At 42.9% G+C, this 15,591-nt stretch overlaps 1 protein-coding gene across 1 annotated transcript in view; it reads right to left on the bottom strand.

Annotated features, from left to right (window-relative positions):
• The window catches only part of AKAP11 (A-kinase anchoring protein 11), a 71,902-nt gene that overhangs the window by 35,817 nt on the left and 20,494 nt on the right, over positions 1-15,591 (bottom strand). The window contains exons 2-3 of the mRNA XM_069758218.1: positions 10,190-10,280; positions 6,083-6,193 (exon numbers count right to left, since the gene is read on the bottom strand). Coding sequence (XP_069614319.1) covers positions 6,083-6,193; positions 10,190-10,252 — 174 coding nt within the window. The 5' untranslated portion in view covers positions 10,253-10,280. The remainder of the gene's footprint in view (positions 1-6,082; positions 6,194-10,189; positions 10,281-15,591) is intronic.

The following is a 15,591-nucleotide window of genomic DNA, read 5'->3' as shown; positions in this document are numbered from 1 at the left end:
AGAACCTAGAATATAAGACATAATGTCAATTGTTTCACACTTTTTTGTTAAGTATATAATTCCACATGTGTCAATTCATAGTTTTGATGCCTTCAGTGTGAATGTAGAAATTTTCATAGTCATGAAAATACAGAAAAATCTTTAACCCCTTTCTGACCTCGGACGGGATAGTACGTCCGAGGTCAGAACCCCCGCTTTGATGTGGGCTCCGGCGGGACATGTCAGCTGTTTTGAACAGCTGACATGTGCCCGCAATAGCGACGGGTGGAATTGTGATATACCCTCCGCTATTAACTAGTTAAATGCCGCTGTCAAACGCTGACAGCGGCATTTAACCGGCGCTTCCGGCCATCGGGTCGGAAATGAGCGCATCGTCAAACCTACAAGCCTATTTAGTATCGCTGACTTCAGAATTGCCCGATCTATCAATAAAATAAAAGGATTAACCTGATCGCTAAATGTCATAGCGATAAAAAAATCTGAAACGCCAGAATTACGTTTTTTTGGGTCGCTGTGACATTGCATTAACATGCAATAACGGGCGATCAAAATAACGTATCTGCACAAACGTAGTATCATTAAAAACGTCAGCTCGGCCCGCAAAAAATAAGCCCTAACCCGACCCCAGATCACAAAAAATGGAGACGCTACAGGTATCGGAAAATGGCGCAATTTTTTTTAGCAAAGTTTGGAATTTTTTTTCACCACTTAGATAAAGAGAACCTAGACATGTTTGGTGCCTATGAACTCGTAATGACCTGGAGAATCATAATGACAGGTTAGTTTTAGCATTTAGTGAACCTAGTAAAAAAGCCAAAACAAAAAAAAAAAAAGTGTGGGATTGCACTTTTTTTTGCAATTTCACCGCACTTGGAATTTTTTCCCCATTTTCTAGTACACGACATGGCAAAAACAATGATGTCGTTCAAAAGTACAACTCGTTTCGCAAAAAATAAGCCCTCACATGGCCATATTGATGAAAAAATAAAAAAGTTATGGCTCTGGGAAGGAGGGGAGAAAAAAAACGAACACGGAAAACGGAAAATCCCAAGGTCATGACGGAGTTAAATGAAAAGGTGTGCCCAAACTTTTGGCCTGTAGTGTACATACTGTACTTTTTAACAGCAATTTTAAGAGTAGATTGTGAACAGCATTGTGTATTTCTAAACACTCAAATTACAGCAACATTCAATGCAAAAAGTCAGGACAAAAGTCAGGACAAAAGGCCGACACATGTACAAGTGCAGACTGATAAAGTATGGGCACTCTGCAATTTAACGCATTTCATTATGATCCGACCAATATGGAATCAGATACAGGCAAAGAGCACCACCTAGAGGTAGAGTATAGCACACTGCTCCTAGAAACTTGGAATATTTCATTAAAACTGCAAAGAATCAAGAGCACCACCAAGAGGTAGATGTCCATTATTTCAGAAAATGTTGGTACCTTAAAGTAAATCGGGCACAAAGACATGTGATTCACAGTATCTGATCTGTTGATTAATGTTTGCTAATCTTTTATGGAATTTCTTTTCGGCCATCCCCTAGTGTACGGCTATTACCAGAAGCTTTTTTTCAAGAGTGGGAGCCATGCACGTAGCAGGAAATAAGGCAGGAGGACATCAGATTCCCAGATATTCTCCTGGGCATCATCAGCAGGATACAGGTGCTAGGAAATGGGCTGTCACGGCAGCAGTTAGGACATCAGACAGCGGGGTATGTGGATAACTAGATATGCTATGGATAATATGCTCCTGCAGCATCCACATCGCAGAGTCAGGGTTTTTGCACAGCGATTCCTTATGTAACCAATATACTACTCCTGGATATAAATCTTCAGTACTGAAATCAGCAGTTTAATTAGACTGTGAGCCTTATAAATACATGCGGAAACAAGCGGTAGGTTTGCAGGTTGGCATGGTTCCAGAGGTTTTTATAAAATATATCAGTGGGATTTCAACCCTATTAATCCCTGAACAGTGACACAGCATGGGCTGCAAGCACCTGGGGCAAAGCAAGTACCGTATTTTGAGCCTCCCAACCCATGGATATGTTGTGCACCGTGGACAAAGGAACATCAAAATTTCTGGAGATGGACTTGTAAACTTGAGATTGTTGCTATTTTTCAACAATTTTAGTTCAAAGACCTCAGACAGTTCTCTACTCCTCTTTCTGTTCTCAATGCTTAGTGTGATAGACACATAATATAAAGATTGAGTCAACTTCTCCCTTTTTTATCAGGTTTTAGGTGTGATTTTTATATTTCTCACTCCAGTTACTTGCCACAGGCCAGTTTGAACGAGCATCTCATGCTTGAAACAAAGTTGTTTACCCATAATTTTGGAAAGATGCTAACAATTTTGTCTGGCACATTTCGTGTGAAATGATGTCCAATTTGCCTTTTTTTCCTCTGTTTTTTTTGTGTTGTTCCAATACAAAGGAAATAGCCATGTGCATAACAAAATATGTGAAATTGCAATAATTTTCTGGGAGAAATACTGCATTTTCTACACATACACATTATTTTTAGTACTTTTTAATGTAACTATTTTATTACCCAATGTCTAGTTAATACTGAAAAGAGTGTGTAAAAAATGCTCATTAAGGCTACGTTCACATTAGCGTTCCGCTAATGTGCGTCGCTGTTGCGTCGGCGACGCAGCGGCGACGCGCCCCTATGTTTAACATGGGGGATGCGTGCGTTTTTTTGGTAGCGTTTTCCGACACGTGCGTCGTTTCCGACGCTAGCGTCGGACGCAAGAAAATGCAACAAGTTGCATTTTTCGTGCGTCCGATTTTCGTCAAAAAACGACGCACGCGTCGCAAAACGCAGCATTTTTGCGTGCGTTTGCGCGCGTTTTTTGGTGCGTCGTGCGTTGCGTCGCACCGGCGCGCAACGCTAATGTGAACGTAGCCTAAGTTAGTTTTTTTGTTTTTTTTACAGGGGGACACTTTTTGAAATATGAGACAGGTCTCCCAGTAGGTTTCTACATCAGGCATCATCCCCAACAAAAAGTCTCGTCTGATAGTGATGTTGAGAGAGGCCTTATGCTGCAGGGGTAAAAATAAGAATAGTGTGACGATGGCTGCCACTAGAGAAATGCAGCACTTCTTTAACTAACACACATTAACTTATACCTTGATGGAGCAAGTTATCTTCATACAGAACGCTATCACTTGAAACTCATCACCAAGCTCGATAAATTATGCTGTGCTACACTTTGTACAATGAGTATTTGGTGAATTTTTGATGTTGCAGGTAATTTGTGATTTTTTCCATAGCATTTTTTAATCAGTTTTTTCAACACGTACTGTTATGGCATTTTACACTCTGCACTTTTTGTCTCGTTGGCGTGTCACGCTGCTTTGTTTTTTATATTTCCTGGTATTTGGCTTTGGCAAAAGTTTATTGATATAGTCAAGTGCGAATTGCAGGCGGTTTTTATGCATTTCCGCACCAAAACACATATGAATTGTTTATCGCGGATTTTCTGCATCTAATGCAATTCTATAGAAAAAATCTGCACCCGCGAAACAAAATTGACATTGTGCAGATTTTAAACACGCAGGATGGGTCAGCTTACCTACCAAAAAAAGCACAGTGAGCACAAGATTTATGAAAGCCCATCCACTCTGCTGAAACTGATAGACACTCATTGTGGGAAAACTAATTTTGGGAACTTATTATTAAATTACAGCTTTCTTCTTCAAGATCTCTTTTTTGCATTGTGATATCATAGAATGGTAGAGTTGGAAGTGACCTCCTGGGTTATCTGATCCAACCCCTTGCTCAAAGCAGGATTCACTAAACCATCTCAGACAGATGAGTCCAGCTTCTGTTTGAAGACTTCCATGGAAGGAGAACTCACCACCTCTCGTGGCACCCTGTTCCACTTAATGATCACCGTAATTGTCAAAAAGTTTTTTCTAATATCTAATCTGTGTCTCCTCCCATTCAGTTTCATCCCATTGCTTCTAGTCTTTCCTTATGCAAATGAGAATAAAGATGATCCTTCTACACTGTGACAGCCCTTGAGATATTTGTAGACAGCTATTAAGTCTCCTCTTAGCCTTCTTTTTTTGCAAGCTAAACATTCCCAAATCCTGTAACCGTTCCTCATAGGACATGGTTTGCAGACCGGTCACCATTCTGGTCGCTCTTCTCTGACCTTGCTCCAGTTTGTTGATGTCTTTTTTTAAAATGTGGTGCCCAAAACTGGAGATGGTATTCCAGATGAGGTCTGACCAAAGAGGACTAGAGGGCAATAATGACTTCATGTGATCTAGACTGTATGCTTCTGTTAATACATCCCAGAATTGCATTTGCCTTTTTTGCTGCAGCATCACACTGTTGACTCATGTTCAGTCTGTGATCTATTAGTATTCCCAAGTCTTGCTCATATGTGCTGCTGCTTTGCCCTATTCCTCACATTCTGTATATGTATGTGTCATGTTAAAAAAAAAAATCTGAATTTGAGGGCATTGCGACAGTCACTATCATTATAGTCTCGGTGGCTGTCACTTTCCAGGGGCCCTGCGGCTGTCAATATCAAGAAACAGACTGCCAATACATTTGGAAACAATATGGATGTCTCTATATCTGGGGACGTGGTGGCTGTAACTATCTGGGTACACAATAGCTGTCATATTTGGGGGCACTGTGGCCATCACTGTATTTGGGCACAATATGACCATCCTATCTGGGGAGTACTGTGGCCATCACTGTATTTGGGCACAATATCACTGCGGCTGTATTATATCTGAGGGCTCTGTGTCTGTCATCATACGTCTTAAGGCCCCTTCACATTAAAAGCGACGCTGCAGCGATACCGACAACGATCCGGATCGCTGCAGCGTCGCTGTTTGGTCGCTGGAGAGCTGTCACACAGACAGCTCTCCAGCGACCAACGATGCCGGTAACCAGGGTAAACATCGGGTAACTAAGCGCAGGGCCGCGCTTAGTAACCCGATGTTTACCCTGGTTACCATCCTAAAAGTAAAAAAAAACAAACAGTACATACTTACCTACCGCTGTCTGTCATCATACGTCTTAAGGCCCCTTCACATTAAAAGCGACGCTGCAGCGATACCGACAACGATCCGGATCGCTGCAGCGTCGCTGTTTGGTCGCTGGAGAGCTGTCACACAGACAGCTCTCCAGCGACCAACGATGCCGGTAACCAGGGTAAACATCGGGTAACTAAGCGCAGGGCCGCGCTTAGTAACCCGATGTTTACCCTGGTTACCATCCTAAAAGTAAAAAAAAACAAACAGTACATACTTACCTACCGCTGTCTGTCCCCGGCGCTCTGCTCTGCACTCCTCCTGTACTGTCTGTGTGAGCACAGCGGCCGGAAAGCAGAGCGGTGACGTCACCGCTCTGCTTTCCGGCTGACCGACGCTCACACAGACAGTACAGGAGGAGTGCAGAGCAGAGCGCCGGGGACAGACAGCGGTAGGTAAGTATGTAGTGTTTGTTTTTTTACTTTTAGGATGGTAACCAGGGTAAACATTGGGTTACTAAGCGCGGCCCTGCGCTTAGTTACCCGATGTTTACCCTGGTTACCAGTGAAGACATCGCTGGATTGGTGTCACACACGCCGATCCAGCGATGTCCGCGGGAGATCCAGCGACTAAATAAAGTTCTGGACTTTGTTCAGCGACCAACGATCTCCCAGCAGGGGCCTGATCGTTGGTCGCTGTCACACATAACGATTTCATTAACGATATCGTTGCTACGTCACAAAATGCAACGATATCGTTAACAATATTGTTATGTGTGAAGGTACCTTTACATATATTACGCCTGTTAGATAAGAAGTCATTGTTTGACTGCCATCTATAAAGTGCATGTGTGTGATAGAAACTTATAGGCCATTTCCCAGATTGCCATTGGCTGATGTTGAATTTTAGACCTCTGAACCAGGTGAATTCGGTTACGTAGAACCGCAAAATGTTTTCCAAACCAGCGAGCAACTGCTCAGTTTTTATAACCTTTGATACGTCTCAGCTATGAGGCCTGCAGAAAGTTACATTATTTATGAAATGTGGTGAAACTGAAGACAGCGGAAAGAACTGACCTCAATAAAATCCCCGGTCTTGTTACTCTTCACGCCGTCTGTGATGGTGCAGAGCTCCTTCCTGCTCTGTAGTAACGATTTCACAGAGCCGAGCAGCCCCTCGCTGACACACTGAAAAAAGAAAGCTGAAGTGAAAGAAGCCAGAGCACGAATCCTGCACATGGGGAACCCTGCTAGGAAGTTATCACCGAGGAGGACATAACTTAGATAATAGACAGATAGCTATACACATTGGCGGAAAATACGCAGTACACGTAGAGAATCTATCACGGCAGGACATCTCATGGCGACAGATGCTCCAACCACATCGTAAATGGTTAGACCCCCAATCAGAACAGTGGGGGGGGGGGCCTTACAATATTTCCCTTGTTCTCCCCTGTAACCCTGCATGTGACTTATATGCGCTCCCTAGACTAAGTTCATACAAGTGTATAAAAAAAAGGAAAAAAATTTAATCTACAAAAAAAAAAAAAAAACACATGATTTTCATCTTGCCATCTACGTGCAAACTAAGGCGTCTCGGTGGATCAACATGTACTGCTGGTCACCGCCGACTTTCAAACCCTGTATACATGCATTGACCATACTCATGGTCTGGATGCGGTCCGTTTCTTCCTGGGGACCTCCGACATGGACAGCTCTGTGTGTGATTTAATCCTCAAGCTCCTGCGCTTTGTCCTCACCCACAATTTTTTTGTTTTCAAAGGTGTTTTTTATCTGCAGAAGCGCGGCACAGCCATGGGTGCGGCCTGCGCCCCCTCGTACGCTAATCTCTTCCTTGGTTTTTGGGAGAGATTCCTGTTTGGCGACGAGGGCGCGGGGGTCACTGACCATGTGCTGTGCTGGCTTCGATATATAGATGATATTTTTTTTATGTGGGCGGGGACACCGCGGCAGCTCGAGGATTTTATGCTTCAACTAAACACGAATCCGTTTAATATCAGGCTGACCTATCAGTATCATCCCACTAGGATTGACTTTTTAGACGTCACTCTGGAGGTCGACGTCTTCCGTAAACCTACTTCTGTTAATGCCTTGATTTGTGCTGACTCAGCACACAATCCTGCCACCATCAGAGCTGTCACGGTCGGACAGTTCCTGATGATGAGACGGATCTGCTCATCCGATCAGAAATTTCAGAATCAAGCCGTAGATCTGCAGTCCAGCTTTCTAGCACGTGGCTACAGCCACAGGAGTATTAAGCGCGGCTTTGACAGGGCTAGAAAAACTCGGCGTAGTGACCTGCTGTACACAACTAAGAGAAAGAAGGCAAATACCAATGATGACCCTATTAGATTCATTGATACATATAATCACGAATGGCAAAACATCAGGGGCATCCTGAAGAAACACTGGTCTATTTTGAAGACAGAGCCCGCCCTGGGGACCAGTTTGGGAGATTTTCCCGCCATGACCGCCAGGAGAGCACCTACTTTAAGTAACCTCCTAGTTAGGAGTCATTATGTTCTACCAATTCAAAATATTTTTGGCACTCGGGGTCCCCTCCTTGGGTGTTTTCAGTGTGGCCACTGCCTGGCCTGCGCGAATGTCGAACGCATCTCTACTTTTGATACATCAGATGGCCTTAAACAATTTCAGATCAGACAGCACATCACGTGTGGCACAAGTAATGTTGTATATTACGCCACATGTGCTTGTCCCTGCATATATATAGGCCTAACATCTAAGGAACTCAGAATTAGGGTGCGTGAGCACGTTCGAGACAGTCACGCGGCTGGGACGGTGGTCGATCGCTCTGAGCTGAAGACTATCCCGCGTCACTTTAGGACTTTTCACAATTGTGACGCGGGGTCTCTTCGGGTCAGGGGGATCGAAAGTCTTCACCTTGGGGTGAGGGGTGGAAATTATAAAGAACTCTTAGCCCAACGTGAGGCTAGTTCGCCTCAATACCATGGTACCTAACGGGCTTAATGAGGCACTGAGTTTCTCGTCCTTTTTATAATATAGTGACCGAATTCTGGGGCTCATCTGATCGCCCGCTTTTTTGCCATCATTATGCACCCCCTGGATCATACAATCGGATCCTAGTACTGCTCTTTATGTTTTTAACTTTTATGTTTTCTATTATTATTTCCTTAGTTTCTATGAATTTATGCACGGATCAGCATATCCCAGATATATCCTTGTGTGTCTCCAGTTGGACCCTAAAGTCTCCAATGTATGCGCCTGATACAAAGGCATTTGGCATTTCCACTTCCATTGAGATGTACACATCATCTGATGAAAAGAGGATTTCCCCTTGACTGCAAACAGAACAAGAATGATGGACGTTTTTTACTATATGCGTTTATGTGCTCATACTCTGTATCGGTGGTTACATGCTGTGGGGAGCTGTGTGGGTTAATATTACCCAGCTGTGCGCGTGCGCGCTGTTGACGCGGCGGCTCCTTCTCCTGCCTCGGCGTCTCTAGGCTCTCTGCAGCTGCGCAGTGAATTACTATTCCTGCGCATGCGCAGTCACGCCTGATGCCGACGGCCGGTGCAGGACCTGTGGCTCGCAGTGCGCACGCACCGCTTACGCTGGAGCTATTGGCCAGTTCACAACAGGTGACCGGCCCCACAATTACCCCCAATGGGATATAAAAGGTCCTTGCAGAGACATAGAGCTATCCCCTTGACAAAGCTGACATACTAAAAAGCGAAACGTGCGTTGGGGCGCTCTTGGATGCAATCTAGTACCACCTCCCCCATTTATCTTTGGTAAGTGTTGCTCCTGCTGCATATTTGCACATTTAGACCACTTGGTCCTGACACAGATATATTGCATTTGGAACATACTTTCCCTTTTACTTTTCACTATGTATTATGTACTATTGGGGCATAGGTGGCGCTATTGATCTGGCACATCATCCGGTTTTAGTATTATTTTTTGGAATATATTTATATGACTTGATATGTTTTTGTAATAAAGCTTACTATTTTTAACCCTAAATACTCCTGCTTCCTCCGATTTTCTATGTTTATATGGAGTGGGGTAACTTTGTTTCCTATGGCGTAATTGTACGCAGTATTTAAAGTATAATGTGGTTGTCTGGTATCCTGTTTATACTATTTGCCAGAATACAATCGGCAGCTATTAACCCCTTCCTGACCAGGAGATGTTCCATTTAATTTTTTTTTTTTTTCTTAAGCTTTCGCTTTTTTCTTTGCCATCATTTTTTTGGTTTTCTCCACTGACATAGCCATGTAAGTTTTTGCTTTTTGTGGGACAGCTGTATTTTTGAGTGTATATGTCATCATGTGATGTACTGAAAAGTGGGAAAAAAAATTCCAGGTGCGTCGAAATAGAAAAAAAATTGCCTTTTTTTTATAGAATAGAACAGTGCTCCACTCGCAAAGTGGGCTGTACATCCTGCTGTCGGATTGACTGTGGCATTTAACAGGTTAATAGCCATGGTTGGAGCTCCGTTCCACGTACAGCTTTTAGAGGCAGATGATGGATGAGTAACACAGCGATCAGGTGCCAGTAATGTTGCAGGCTCAGTCACTGAGCCCACATCAGCCTCAGAGAGCTGACACATGACATAACTGTACATCATATATCAGTTAAGGGTTAAAACTGGATAAGAACAAACAGAGTTTCCAATGTGAAAGAATTGCATTAAATCCGTAAAAATCAGATGCTATACAGCTGATCTCTCTGGATTCTCCATAGATTTGAATAGTTGAGTTACACGTGGAAGAAGCTAGAGCATGCTGCGACTTTTTCACGCTCAGATTTGGTCCATGAAAAAAAAAAAAAAAATACAAAACACTCAATGGAAAAACACTGATCCGCGTACAGTCAGCCTTTTCCCAGACAGCATTCAAACCTGAATTATGGCGTGTGAACTCGGCCTTATGGTAAGCCAAGTAATGGCGAATAATTGTGCATCAAATGTACAACGAAAGTGTGGCAAAATATGCATCTCATAGCAGCGGACATTGCTGCAGATGTCACTCAATGCATTCTACATGGGAAAATTAGTACCAGCAAGGAAATCATGGAGAAAATAACGAACGTCTGTCTGGTCATTGTACACTTCCTTTTCCTGCACAACGAGTCCCTCCTTTGTATGTAGAGCAGCCCCATGCTTTATTACTTACTTCTTTTCTCATCGATAACTTAGGCGTCATCTGGCAACATTGACTCTGGGTACATGCGTCCATGATGGCCGAGCTAATACACTCCGCATATCTGTAATGGAAGATAAAAACATCATAAAATATAGATTTATGTCTCCAGTCATAGTGCAGAGCCTAGAATATTACCAAATGTATCAAAAGAAAGAAAAAAAGAGAAGATACCAAATACCTATGAAAATGACAATACACAGTAAGAGGAAGCAAGCTCTGATTATAAATAAGTGCATACATTATTGCTTCCTATATCAGGGTCGGTGTTTATGTCACATTTTGTGCATATATAGCTTTTTATCTATCTATATATATGGCATCCTGTGAGCAAATACGCTAAAACTTCCAATTTATTACTTGTTCAGCTGTGATGTCTAGAAAGGAGATAACAGCACAGGAAAATGACAGCTTATGTACAGCAAGACTATGCGCATAATATAGGTTACTAGAAGAAATGACAGGTCTCACCATTCAGGAGCAGATAGTCCCCTTTCCCTGCAAATCTTCCATGATTATCGTGTGGACAGGCCCTCCCTAGTGTGATGTGATTCTATTAGCACTGAGCCGATCATACTTCCAATTCCTGCTCCATAACCAGGGGAACATATGACTGAACAAGGCTGACATCACACCAGGAAGAGCCTGTACACACAGTAATCACGGAGACAGAAAAATGTACATTTACAAAAACAGAGATAAAGCTAAAAGTATTATGGTATTTGAAGAACATTGAGTGAAATGTGGAATTATATACTTAACAAAAAAGTGTGAAACAACTGAAATTATGTCTTATATTCTAGGTTCTTCAAAGTAGCCACCTTTTGCTTTGATGACTGCTTTGCACACTCTTGGCATTCTCTTGATAAGCTTCAAGAGGTAGTCATCAGAAATGGTTTTCACTTCACAGGTGCGCCCTGTCAGGTTTAATAAGTGGGATTTCTTGCCTTATAAATGGGGTTGGGACCATCAGTTGTGTTGTGCAGAAGTCTGGTGGATACACAGCCGAAGGTGGCTACTTTGAAGAACCTAGAATATTAGACATATTTTCAGTTGTTTCACCCTTTTTTGTTAAGTATATAATTCCAAATGTGTTAATTCATAGTTTTGATGCCTTCAGCGTGAATTTACAATTTTCATAGTCATGAAAATACAGAAAAATCTTTAAATGAGAAGGTGTGTCCAAACTTTAGGTCTGTACTGTGTGTGTGTATATGTATTTAGTCAGCCACCAATTGTGCAAGCTCTTCTACTTAATGAGATGAGAGAGGCCTGTAATTGACATCATAGGTAGACCACAACTATGAGAGTTAAAATGAGAAAACAAATCTAGAAAATCACCTTGTCTGATTTGGCAAGATTTATTTAGCAAATTTTGGTGAAAACTAAGCATTTGGTCACCTAAAAACATGCAAGATTTCTGGCTCTCACAGACCCGTAAATTCTTCTTTAAGTGGCTCCTCTTTCCTCCACTCATTACCTGTAGTAATGGCACCTGTTTGAACTTGTTATTAGTATAAAAGACACCTGTCCACAACCTCAGTCACATTCCAAACTCCACTATGGTGAAGACCACAGAGCTGTCGAAGGACACCAGAAATAAAATTGTAGCCCTGCACCAGGCTTGGAAGACTGAATCTGCAATAGGCAAGCAGCTTGGTGTGATGAAATCAACTGTGGGAGCAATAATAAGAAAATGGAAGACATACAAGACCACTGATAATCTCCCTCGATCTGGGGCTCCACACAAGATCTCACCCTGTGGGGTCAAAATCATCACAAGAATGGTGAGCAAAAATCACAGAACCACACGGGAGGACCTAGAGAATGACCTGCATAGAGCTGGGGACCACTGTAACAAAGGCTACCATCATTAACACACTACGCCGCCAGGGACTCAGCTCCTGCAGTGCCAGACATGTCCTCCTGCTTAAGCCAGTACATGTCTGGGCCCATCAGAAATTTGACAGAGAGCATTTGGATTATCCAGAAGAGTATTGGGAGAATGTCATATGGTCTGATGAAACCAAAGTAGAAATGTTTGGTAGAAACAAAACTCGTCATGTTTGGAGGAGACAGAATGCCGAGTTGCATCCAAAGAATACCATGCCTACTGTGAAGCATGGGGGTGGCGACATCATGCTTTGGAGCTGTTTCTCAGCAAAGGGACCAGGACAACCGATCCGTGTACATGAAAGAATGAATGGGGCCATGTATTGTGAGATTTAGAGTGCAAACCTCTTTCCATCAGCAAGGGCACTGAAGATGAAATGCGGATGGGTCTTTCAGCATGATAATGATTCCAAGCACACTGCCAGGGCAACAAAGGAGTGGCTTCGTAAGAAGCATAAAAAAGGTCCTGGAGTGGCCTAGCCAGTCTCCAGATCTCAACCCGATAGAAAACCTTTGGAGAGAGTTGAAAGTCCGTGTTGCCCAGCAACAGTCTGAAAACATAAATGCTCTAGAGGAGATCTGCATGGAGGAATGAGCCAATATACCAACAACTGTGTGTGCCCACCTAGTGAAGACTAAGGCTACTTTCACACTTGCGTCGTTACGGGTCCGTCGCTAAGCATCGGCGCGACATAAAAACGCACGTTGTGAAAATTTGGCACAATGTGGGCAGTGGATGCAGTTTTTCAATGCATCCGCTGACCATTCTATGTCCCGGGGAGGAGGGAACGGAGTTCCGGTCGCGCATGCACTATAGGAAATGGCGGATCCGACGTATGAAAAAACATTACATTGAACGTTTTTTCGTGATGACGGTCTGCCAAAACGCGACGCATCCAGTGCACGACGGACGCGACGGATGGCCATCCGTCACAATCCGTCGCTAATACAAGTCTATGGGAAAATGCAGGATCCTGCAAATTTTTTTGCCTATCCTGCATTCTCAAAAAATGAGATTGTGACGGAAACTGAAAAATGCAAGTGTGAAAGTAGCCTTAAAGAAAATGTTTGAACTCTGTCATTGCCAACAAAGGATATATAACAAAATATTGAGATGAACTTTTGTTAATGACCAAATACTTATTTTACACCATAATCTGCAAAATTATATCTTGCCAAATCAGACAAGGTGAATTTCTGGATTTGTTTTCTCATTTTGACTCTCATAGTTGTGGTCTACCTATGATGTCAATTACAGACCTCTCTAATCTTTTTAACTGGTAGAACTTGCACAATTGGTGGCTGACTAAATATTTTTTTCCCCACTGTATACACACACAAGTCCACACAAATGAACACATGTATACATATACACACACGTTGCGTAAAATGTTGGCATAATTGAGGGGCTCGTCGTGGAAAAAAATATGACCTCATACGTCTGTGTAGACCGAAAAATAAAAAAAGTTCTGGCTCTAGTACGAAGGGGAGGAAAAAAAACTAAAGGAACATTGGCTGTATTGGGCAGGGGTGACGAGCAGCCAGACATGTACAGCATTTAGAGTCTGTGGACCTGTGGTGACCAGGATAAGGCCACTGAAGACATATAGGTCCAGTCTCTCACTCACTACCTCAGCACAGACAGGCACCTGTGACTTTCCCTACTGGCTTCATGTTTCCTAAAATCTCTACTCCTTAAATACTTCGGGTATGTAAAGAGATTAAAGTAAAGTAACAACAAAGGAGCAGAAACCTCATCCCTGCTGAGCAATTAACGTGGAACAATGGCCTCCTGCTTGTTCTCCCTATGACAGAAGAGCATTATTCATAAGCAGACAACATAACGGTAGAATAGAATCATCTACGGTAGGAAAGTGAATCCTTGGAGGGATAGCTAATGATTCTAGCTAATTAGGGAGCAGAAATAGATCTGATTATTAGATCAAGCAGCCAAACGTCTCCTGGTACCTCCATGGTCATGAGATATTACACATCCCTCTTGGTGGCAACGGATGATATCAACGACTCAAAATGTATCAGATAGGCTTAACAGATAACGTAATATTATAGTGTCTTTTACTGCAAATTGCAGCCAGCACTGGAGAAGATAATTAAAAATGTGGTAAGTTTGGGTAAAACCACATGTAACCCTTCAGCGTGGTCCTCAGTTGTGGGGTGGGAAACATAGCCAGACAACTGTACCTGAATATACCCAGTGATCCAGAAAAGCGTTCATAAAGCAGCCCCTCTGATCACAGAGGACTGTGCGGCTGCTAAATCACAGGGCCCTGTAGGTTTAGATATCTTTTTCCTTAATAATAAAGACCTTCAATTAAAAACTGCATTTTGTGTTTACTTGTGTTATCTTTGTCCAATATTTAAATTTGTTTGGTGATCTGAAACATTTAAGTTTGACAAACATGCAAAAGAATAAGAAATCAGGGGCAAACACTTTTTCACACAACTGTAAAACACTACACATAGACGCTATCCGTGTGCCATCTGTGTTTAAGGCCCCTTTCACACATCAGATTTTTGCCATCAGTCGCAATCCGTCGAATTTTGAAAAAAAAACGGATTCGGTGACTGATGCCGCCGAATCCGTTTTTTTCTCATAGACTTGTATTAGCAACGGATGGCCTCACGTTTCATCCGTCGTTCGCCAGATCCGTCGAAAATTGTTTGTCCGGCGGCCGAAGACAGAGGACAAAGTACGTCGAAATAATGGACAGCGACGGATCCGTCGCCGTCCGTCGTTTGCTAGAATGGAAGCCTATGGGCGCCAGATCCGTCAAATGACGGAATCCGGCGATTGAGTACGCTTTTTTTTAACTGAGCATGCTCCGATCCAATTAGCCACATCCGCTAGTCGGATCCGTCCAAAAGACGGATCTGTCGCATCAGTTTTTCACAATCTGCGACTGATCTGTTGAGTCAACAGGTTGTGACCGATGGCAAAAAACTGATGTGTGAAAGGGGCCTAGTATGACACAGGATAGGAGAAGCTTTGTAATTTTGTATCCAACACTGAGGACACCACTAACATTTTGTACTTGCATGAAAAACACTGGTTTCTGGATGGTGGCCTAAGCTGCAATATGTCTGTAATTCACAGATCGGTCGTAGGTCTCCTGACCCGTTCCTGACAGCCTCAGGCATACATGAAACAGTCATATTTTGGGTCAGGAGTTCGGTGGCTGGTTCGTGTCTGTATGAATCCGGCATAAGGCTCTTTTCATTCTATTATACTTTCCAGTGAAAATTACTGACCACAATGAATCATAACCGATCCGACCCATCCGGGACACTGTACAAACTAAAGGCACGGTGCCAATGTGTTCAGAACTAGAATGAGGGTCTGTCACCTCCCCCGACATATCTACTTTAGTAACTTGTACTCCTAGAAAATTACAACTCTGGACAATTTTTCTACAGCAAGATGTCCCTCTATGATTCCCGTGGACATTTCTCAATAAATTTCC

The sequence above is a fragment of the Ranitomeya imitator genome, chromosome 3, assembly GCF_032444005.1.
Source record: "Ranitomeya imitator isolate aRanImi1 chromosome 3, aRanImi1.pri, whole genome shotgun sequence".
In the NCBI taxonomy this organism is placed as follows: Eukaryota; Metazoa; Chordata; class Amphibia; order Anura; family Dendrobatidae; genus Ranitomeya; species Ranitomeya imitator.
This window is presented reverse-complemented; position numbering and strand designations above follow the sequence as displayed.